Below are 8,239 nucleotides of genomic sequence, written 5' to 3' on the forward strand. Positions count from 1 at the left end.
TGCTGCCTGATTTCTCGCCGTGACGCTGGGCTCTCTGTCACTCCTACTGCCAGGAGAGCACTTGGCAAGCAGGGAGATAAGCCCCAGCAGTGCAGACAAGGACTGGGGAAAGCCAGGAGTTAATCAGGCCATTGCAAACACAATTGTGGGATACACGTGCTGGAGTACAGCCTGACAGATAACGACAGAAATCTCATAGTCCACCCATGCTGATAAAACTTCAGCTGGAATAACTGCAGCCTTGTCTGGGCACTGCCCTTCTAAGGAAACACATAGCAATTGAAAAGTGGACAGAGGAAGGCAAGGGCTGGAAAACAACTTACCCCAAAGGCTGAAGGGAAGAGTCACTTAATCTTTACTGGTGAAGGGTAGAGAGGAAGTTTTCAAATACATAAAAAGCTGTTGTACAGAGGAAAGGAATAATCTGTTCTCTGTTGCCATGGTAAATGGGATAATTGGTAATGAGCTTACACCCCAGAAAAGGAGAAATTTAGGTCACTTGCTAGGAAAAACAAGGTTGGTAAGACTAGCAAAACACCAATATAGATCATATGGGGTGGGCCAGCCTTCACACCAGGAGGTCTGTAAAGGCAGAAGTGTAAGCAAATATCATAAATAAAAAAATTAACTCCTCCTGAGATGACCCCTAGAAGCCATCTTTTAACCACTTCCTCACCATCCCTGTTGTGAATGGACACCAAGAGGGAAAAAAGATCCTCACCTGCAGAGAGAAGGAAAGGCTACCTCTGTCTCACTCTCTTATATGATATGAATACTAACCGAAAAAGAACAAACAAGAGACCCCACGCACTCTGTGCAAACACAACAAGGCAATAAGGCACCATTTTTGCCTGTTCTGTATAAGCTGCAGCACAAGCAAATGCATCAGGGTAACAGTGACTACTGCTACCTGACACAAGGAAAGGAGCTGTCCCCTTTCTTCACAAGATCCTGTCAGGAGGCTGCTGTCAGCTCACAAATAGATCTGCAGTGACTGCAGAGAGCAGAAACAGATGGTCCCAGCTCTTTTTCTGTGCCAGAAACACAGGCTGTTGCTGGCAGGCCCCATTGAAGCAACTGGGAGTAGATGGGGGTTCACCAGGAGCCTGCTGAAAAGGATGATAAGAGAGATCTGCTTTTTCACACCTGAGGGGCAGGTCAGGAGCCCTGGGCCAGGGAGGGATGGCCAAATGGAAACACTTGACCATCCAGAAAGCAACCACAGACAGACAGACAAACAGACAGGCAGGATAAGCTGGGCAGCACATGGCAGCGGGGCAGAAAGAACACAAGATGAATACAGGAGGAACTGGTTGGCTTCATGTAGTCACAGGGATCTCTCAACAACACTCTCCCAGTAAGACTCCCCCTTTAGTAGTGGCTGTGATTATCAGAGATGCAACACACCTGAGAAAGGTACAGCCTTGAAAACAAGCTGAGTAAGTGGACAAACCAGGATGTTGAAGCTTTAACCTCAGCCTGGGGAGAGGTTAGTATGGTCTGAAGACACGACATCACACAAGGCAGGGGGTAGTGTTCAGAGACAAAGGTTTAATTTCCTGTCAGCAACACAAAGAAGCAATTATCACAATTACAAATATTTGCTCATATAAGGCTCAGAAATTGGGAAGGGGTGGAATGGGTGGAGAGAAGAAGCTAGCAACAGCTTTACCTCTCCCTAAAATACTACTGGGTGACATTAGTTCACAAGCCATGTGAGATCCCAACTTCTGTGCTGTTATCACACAGTGCATTGCACTGGCACCAGACTTGCTATGATCAAAATGATCAGTTACATGGAGTTGATTTAGACATGCTAAAGAGGCAGCTCTAAGGGCCTGGAGACCAGGCTGCTGTTGTGAAACAAGAGCCAAGGTGGCTCATGCTACTCCTGGGGGCACTGGCTTACCATATTGCAAGGACCACTTAAAAATGTCAGAAGACCATTATCCCCGACTGAGCTACTGCTCCCATCTTTATTAACCCCCTAGAGGTGTGGGAAAAGGCAAGCCATGAGCAGAGAAAGACATGGACTACACACTATAGCTTTGGTGACTTCATGTAAGTTTGGTTGTTCATGTGCTTCATTGGATTTTTGTGACAGCTTCATGGATGGACTTGGCCACATAGTCCAGGTTCTTGGTAGTTAGACCACACATGTTGATGCGCCCACTAGCCATCAGGTAGATGTGTTTTTCCTTGACCATGTACTCCACCTGCTTAGCTGGGGAAACAATTGGACATCAGGTCAGAGCAGTGACCCACAGCTCAGAAAAAAGAACTAGTCAGGAATGCTTGAATCTTTCACAACAAGCAGAAAAGTTCAAGCACTGGCCACTAGAATACTGCATGATGCTTCATCCCTCCCCAGCCACAGACGCAGTGATGCCAAAACTCCAGTGAGACCGAGAGATTCCTGCTTGGACTGCTTCAGCCCAGTTCACCCGTAGCAAAACTGCCCCCGCCCGATCCTCCCTTCAACAGGCCTTCAAACTGCTACTTACGGTTCAACCCTGTGAAGCTGAACATGCCGATCTGCTCTGTGATGTGGTTCCAGGTGCCTGGGGTCCCAAGGGCCTCCAGTCGAGACCGCAGCTCTGACCGCATCAGCAAGACCCGATCTGCCATTGTCTTCACATTGCCCTTCCTGCAGCAGGCAGGAAGCAGAGGATTAGGATGGGCACCCATTTGGTTTGAAGCCATCTGGCCAAGCCTGACACTCAGGGAGACAGCTTCCCTCCCTCGCCCTCTCCCACTGGCCCTGGCAACACGTACCACTCATCAAAGAGCTGCGGGGAAGCAAGTGTAGTTGCCACAATGCGCGCTCCCTGGGAGGGAGGGTTGGACCAAGTGGTGCGCACAATCTTCTCCATCTGGGACAGCACGCGCTGCACATTGTCTGCATCCTTCCCCACCACGGTCAGGTTCCCCACCCGTTCATCTGTGGACAAGCCAAGAGACGTGAGCCATTGGTTCCACATGTCGTGGCAAAGCAGAGAATTCCCCACCCCTCAGCATGCCAGCCCCATCTGTCTGGGTATGATGCTACTGGGCCAGCTTACTGCCAGACACTCACTGTAGAGCCCAAAGTTCTTGGAAAACGACTGTGCACAGAAGAGCTCAAAGCCCTCGGAGACAAAGTATCGCACAGCCCAGGCATCCTTTTCCAGGCTGCCAGAGGCAAACCCTTGGTACGCTGAGTCGAAGAATGGAAACAGGCTCCGGCGCTGCAAGGAGGAACAGTGTTAGAGGAAATCTCCTCCCCACAACCTCTCTTTTTACCCCCCACAGTACCCGTAGGAGGGAAAAATGACCATGGAGTTCCTGTGTGAATTCAAAGGAAACATGGTCCAGCAACACCAGGCTGAAATACTTTCTTTCTACTGGGGTGAAAGAATAGAAAGAGTAAAGTGGTCAATAAAAGTCAATGCAGGAGAAAACTGCATTTGAGAACATAAGAAGTGTACCACTTCGCATGCTACTATCCAGCACCTGCCTGCACATAATCCTTCCAGCAGGAGAAACCTCTCTACAGTGGGCACTCCATAGAGTGTGAAAACAAGAACTTGGAGGCACAACAAGAACTGCAGTGCATCTCTCCTCTGAGCACAGACAACCAGCATTCTGTTGTCCACCTCTCCCTTCAACACCTGCCTTGTGGGACTCTCAGCTTCTGCTACATCTCATGCCATTCCCTCAAAGCCCATTTCAGATGCAAATGCTCTGTCTGGCTCAAGAGCTATTTGCCCCCTCAGTATTGGTTTAGCCCCAGCAGCAGCCCATACCTTCATGACAGCAGCAATCTGCTTCCACTGCTCGGGAGTAGGGTCTGTGCCTGTTGGGTTGTGCGCACAGGCATGGAGGATGAAAATGGAGAACTCCGGGGCTTGCTGAGGAGAGAACGCATCTTGGTCACACACACACATGGATGTGACTGGGCACCTGCAGCATAGGGAGAGGCCTGGAGCTGCTCTGGGCAACAACAGCCTCTTTTGCAGTGATCCACTTCCCAGCACAGCGCACCAGAGCCTAGCCAGCTGCAGATATTGACAGTACAGCACCAAGTTCAGCCCATCCCATGGCAATTTTACTCACCTCCATGTCACTCAGCAGCCCCTGGAGATCCAGACCCCTCTTGGCAGCATCCCAGTAGTGGTAGGTTCTAATATCTTTGAAGCCAGCATCCATAAACACAGAATTGTGGTTCTCTGAGGAAAGAAATAACTTCTTAGAAAAGCACACCATACCTCCAGCAAGCTTCCTTCTAGAGCCCCAGTACCTCCCATTACACACATGAGAAGGCCGCTTCCCCATTGCCCAGGCCCCTGCAAGGAGCAGGGCTGTGCCTCCCTCACTCACTGACCCACAGGGCTCCCTGAGAGCAGCACTCACCCCAGGATGGAGCGGAGACGTAGATGGGGGTGGCCGTGTTGTTGTTGCCGTTGTACCAGCGCCGCAGGAAGTCTGCGCCGATCCGCAGAGCGCCCGTCCCACCCAGGGACTGAACGCTCCCCACCTGCAACAGAGACACTTGCCAGCACTGCCCGCCCAGGTCAGCACCGCTAGCAGTGCGTGGAAAGCAGAGGTGCTTGCAAGAGTGAGACAGGAACCCAAACGCGTCCCCTGGGTCAGCTCAGTCAGAATGCCATCCCCTTCCAGTGGTCTTCAACCTCCTTCAGTGCTCAGGTCCATCCTGACAACTACTACCATTATAAATAGACTCCAGCCATTCCCGTTACATTTTGGCACAGAACAGATTCTCAGCTAGTAGTTTATTTCAGGAAAGGTGGTGTATTATCTGACTTGGGTTTCCTGTGGGGAAGCTATTAAAAGATGAAGGAAAACACAGATTCCAATCACAGGCCACATTCGGCTTTTCCCCAAAACCACAACTACTTGCACAAACAGTTTCAAGTGCATGAGTTCATCACGTAAGCTACAATCAAGAAAGACCATGTCTGAGAAACCCCCAAATCCTGCCAAAATGCAGGACCTTCGCAAATTTGTGCTCTTCTACTCAGTTGGCTGTAGAGGCACCCCAGGAACCCCAGTGCTCCCTGTCCACCACTTACCCGGTTCTCCTTGATGGCAGGGCTGTCATCACCCAGGGCGATCCGGGAGGCGTTTGCCCGGAACTCGGGCAGGCCCAGGATGGGCAGGTACTCGTGGTTCAGGCTGTTGTCGTTGGCGATCATCTGCTCCACCTTTTTCACCACCGGCAGGACCCATGGCTGCCCCTCGTCCGTGCGGTAGGCTGCGGGAAAGGGAGAGCCGTCCTTACTGCACCGCGGGGACGCTGCGCCGCCCGGCTCCCCGAGGGACCTGCCCGGGACACCGAGCACGGCGGCCCGGCCGGCCCCACGACCTTGACGCCCGCTGGACCTCGCTGTCCGCCCACCTCCCCCCCCTCGCGTCCGGCCGGGCGCTTGCCGCGGCCCGGTGACCTTTGGCGCTCGGGGCCCGCCGCCGCCACCCGGCCGCCGCAGCAGGCGCGGAAGCCGCCGCAAGGGCACCGACCGGCCCGAGCCGCGGGGAATGGCCCCGCCGAACAGGACGAAGCCACGGACTCACCGCCCACGCCGAGGTTGACCTTCCGCGAGTCGCTGTCTTCCCGGAAATCCGCCGTGAGCTTGAAGACGGCGACAGGCGGGGAGCGGGGGACGGCGGCGAAGATGGAGGCGGCCATGGCGGCGCAGCCACTGCGTACCGGTCCGCTCCGGTTCGGCTCGGGAGGCGCGCGGCGCTGGAGGAGACGCTCACCTTCACCGGCGGGGCGGGGCCGCCGCCGGCCGCGACCAATCAGCGCGCCGCGCTCGACCCCGCCCCCGCCGCCGGCCAACGGCTGCCCCGCCTTGCCGCCGGCGCCGCGCGGGCGGCCAATGGCGGCGGGGAGCGCGCGCGGTGACGCGTGACGCAGGCCCCGCCCATGGCCGGCCGTGCCCCCAGGCCGCCGCTCCGCTCTCCGTGGGGCCGGGCCCGCGGCTGCGGGCGGGCGTGCAGAGCCGCCAGCGGCGGTGCGGCGCCCGGTGCTGCGGGGCTCCCGCAGCTGCAGAGATTGAGGGTGTCCCGGAGTGCAATGCCCCGTGCAGTACGGGGCGCTGCGGGGGACGCCGTGCCCAAGGCGGCGCTGCGCTGCGGCAGTGCTCGGGGGTGCAGTGCTCGGGGTCACGGCACAGTCCCCACTGGGCACCCGGAGCTACAGATCAAGCCTAGAGCGCAAAGCCGGGGTGAAGGCAGCCCCGGGGTGCTGTGCCCGGGATGCAGGATGGTGCCGGGGTGCAAGGCTCGGGGGGTGCGGGAAGGTGTCGGGGCGCCGTGCCCGGGTGTGACGGGTCCGGGCGCAGCGCCCGGGGGGCGGGGGGATCCCAGGGCTGCAGTGACGCGGGTACGGGACGGGGACCGCTGTGAGGACGGTGGGTTTTCCAAAGGCACTTCCCTAATTCGCAGCCAGGTCAGACGCTGTGGGCTTACCCCCGAGAACCTCCCAGCCCCGAGGAGATCCCAGGGTCACCTGTGCGGGTCTCCGCTACCACTGGTTAGCTCGGGATACGGCTCTGATCCATGGGGTCTTCCTCGCAGCGCCTCCCTGCCAAACTCCACGCCCTTCGCGCAGGCACAGCGCTTCCCACGATGCCCCGTGGCTCTTGCGGGCCGCCCTCCAGCCCCGCGGGGACTCCCGGGGCTCCTGGGCGCGGCCGCCGTCGGGGGTGCGGCGGTGCCGGGCGGTGCCGGCAGGGGGCAGAGCCGGCCCGCGCATCCCGCCGCCCGTCCCGCAACCCCCGCGGGGAGCGGCACCCACGGCTCCGGCCCGGCCTAGGGCTGCTCGAACATCCCACCCGTGGCTGCCCCCACGCCTTCCCGGGGAGAGGCGTGAGTGCCTCCCGGTGCGCGGCCGTCTCCGTTAGGAACCTGCCACCTATCTCGAGGAGCTTTTGAAGTTTGTGAGAATCCACCCGCAACCCTGCTGCATCTGGGAAAGGCTTTGAGGGAGACGGGAAGGACGTCTCGAATAACAGCTCCGACAGCGTGACACACACCACACACACCTCCCTTCATGACATAAAACACGGGGGTACAGGACGGGAGACAACCGGTGTTATATGCTCCCTTTGTTAACCCAGCCAAGATCCCTCTGAAAACCAATCTGGATCCTTGCCCCCTTCCATACCCAAGGTGGCTCCACATCCCGGCTGCCCAGGAGGGAGCCCAGGGGCGCAGCCCTCGCCTCCCCCGGCTCCGGGCAGCACCTGGAAGAACTGCCCAGTGCACTTTCTGCTTAGCATGAGAGTGGGGAAGAGGCAGAGCTGTCTGTCGGCACAGTAGCGTGCCAGCACTTCTGCCTTCAGAGAAAAGAGAATAATGAGAAAGGCGGAGGAGCAAAACAGGAGTGCTAGACCAAAGCTTTGGCCCTGGTGATGTTTTTAGTCCAATTTGGACAAAATTTCATTCACGCCTTGGGAAAAAGCTGCATGGAAACCCCAAAAGAGCTTGAGGTCTGCTCTCTGCAATAGCTGTGAACCTCTGTAAACACCTGACCTGGCCAAGTTGCTGTCAGGGCATCCAAACCCTAACCCTAACCCTACCCTTAAATCTAACCATACCCTTAACTATAGCCCTAATCTTAACTCTAATCTCAACTGGATGAAGAACTCTTGCGTTTCTCAAGGTCAGTGGATTCTGCTAAATGAGAGATGCTGGGCAAGAAAGCAGCTGATGAAAACAAGGGCATCAGAGGGATCTGGGGGTAGCCCACTGCAGGGTGAGTCATGTTTTCTGCTCACAAAGAGTAAAGCACTGCACAAGTGGAATGCTGCAACGGGAAAAACAGACAGATCCTATTTCTGGAGCAGACAGAAGTGCTAGGGAGTCCCCAGACTAACAGGCTCTCACTGCACTTACTGGTTTCTAATCCTACCACTTTCCAAAGAGCACTGGGATACTTGGGGACATGGCCAAGTGCTTTCCCAGTGCAGAACAGGGAAGTCACAAAGGCACGGGGGTGCTGCCTGCCAAGCTGGCTGCACCAAGCTGCTGCCTGGGACTGCCAGAGCAGGCTGAGCAGTGCTCGTTGCAGGAAAAAATGCAGTTTCCCTAAATCAGGACCGTTTTGTTCCCCTTCCTCAGGAGCTCCTGGGCAGTGTGAGCGCAGTCTGGTGCAAACCGTCTGTGCCGCTGCCTGTGCCTGCGAGGCCGGGGTCGCTGACCCAGCAGGAGTTACCTGCCAGAGCGCTTGGTGCCT

At 56.3% G+C, this 8,239-nt stretch overlaps 1 protein-coding gene across 1 annotated transcript; it reads right to left on the reverse strand.

The window, feature by feature from the left end:
- Positions 1-1,531: 1,531 nt before the first annotated feature.
- GOT1 (glutamic-oxaloacetic transaminase 1) lies at positions 1,532-5,786 on the reverse strand. Its single transcript, XM_053948995.1, has 9 exons — positions 5,572-5,786; positions 5,073-5,254; positions 4,393-4,516; positions 4,096-4,208; positions 3,786-3,890; positions 3,077-3,227; positions 2,776-2,941; positions 2,505-2,647; positions 1,532-2,224 (listed from the first exon to the last, which is right to left on the reverse strand). The coding sequence occupies exons 1-9, from the start codon at positions 5,684-5,686 to the stop codon at positions 2,085-2,087; spliced, it is 1,239 nt and encodes a 412-aa protein (XP_053804970.1). The 5' UTR covers positions 5,687-5,786; the 3' UTR covers positions 1,532-2,084.
- Positions 5,787-8,239: the final 2,453 nt, after the last annotated feature.

Source organism: Vidua chalybeata, chromosome 8 (assembly GCF_026979565.1).
Source record: "Vidua chalybeata isolate OUT-0048 chromosome 8, bVidCha1 merged haplotype, whole genome shotgun sequence".
NCBI lineage: Eukaryota > Metazoa > Chordata > Aves > Passeriformes > Viduidae > Vidua > Vidua chalybeata.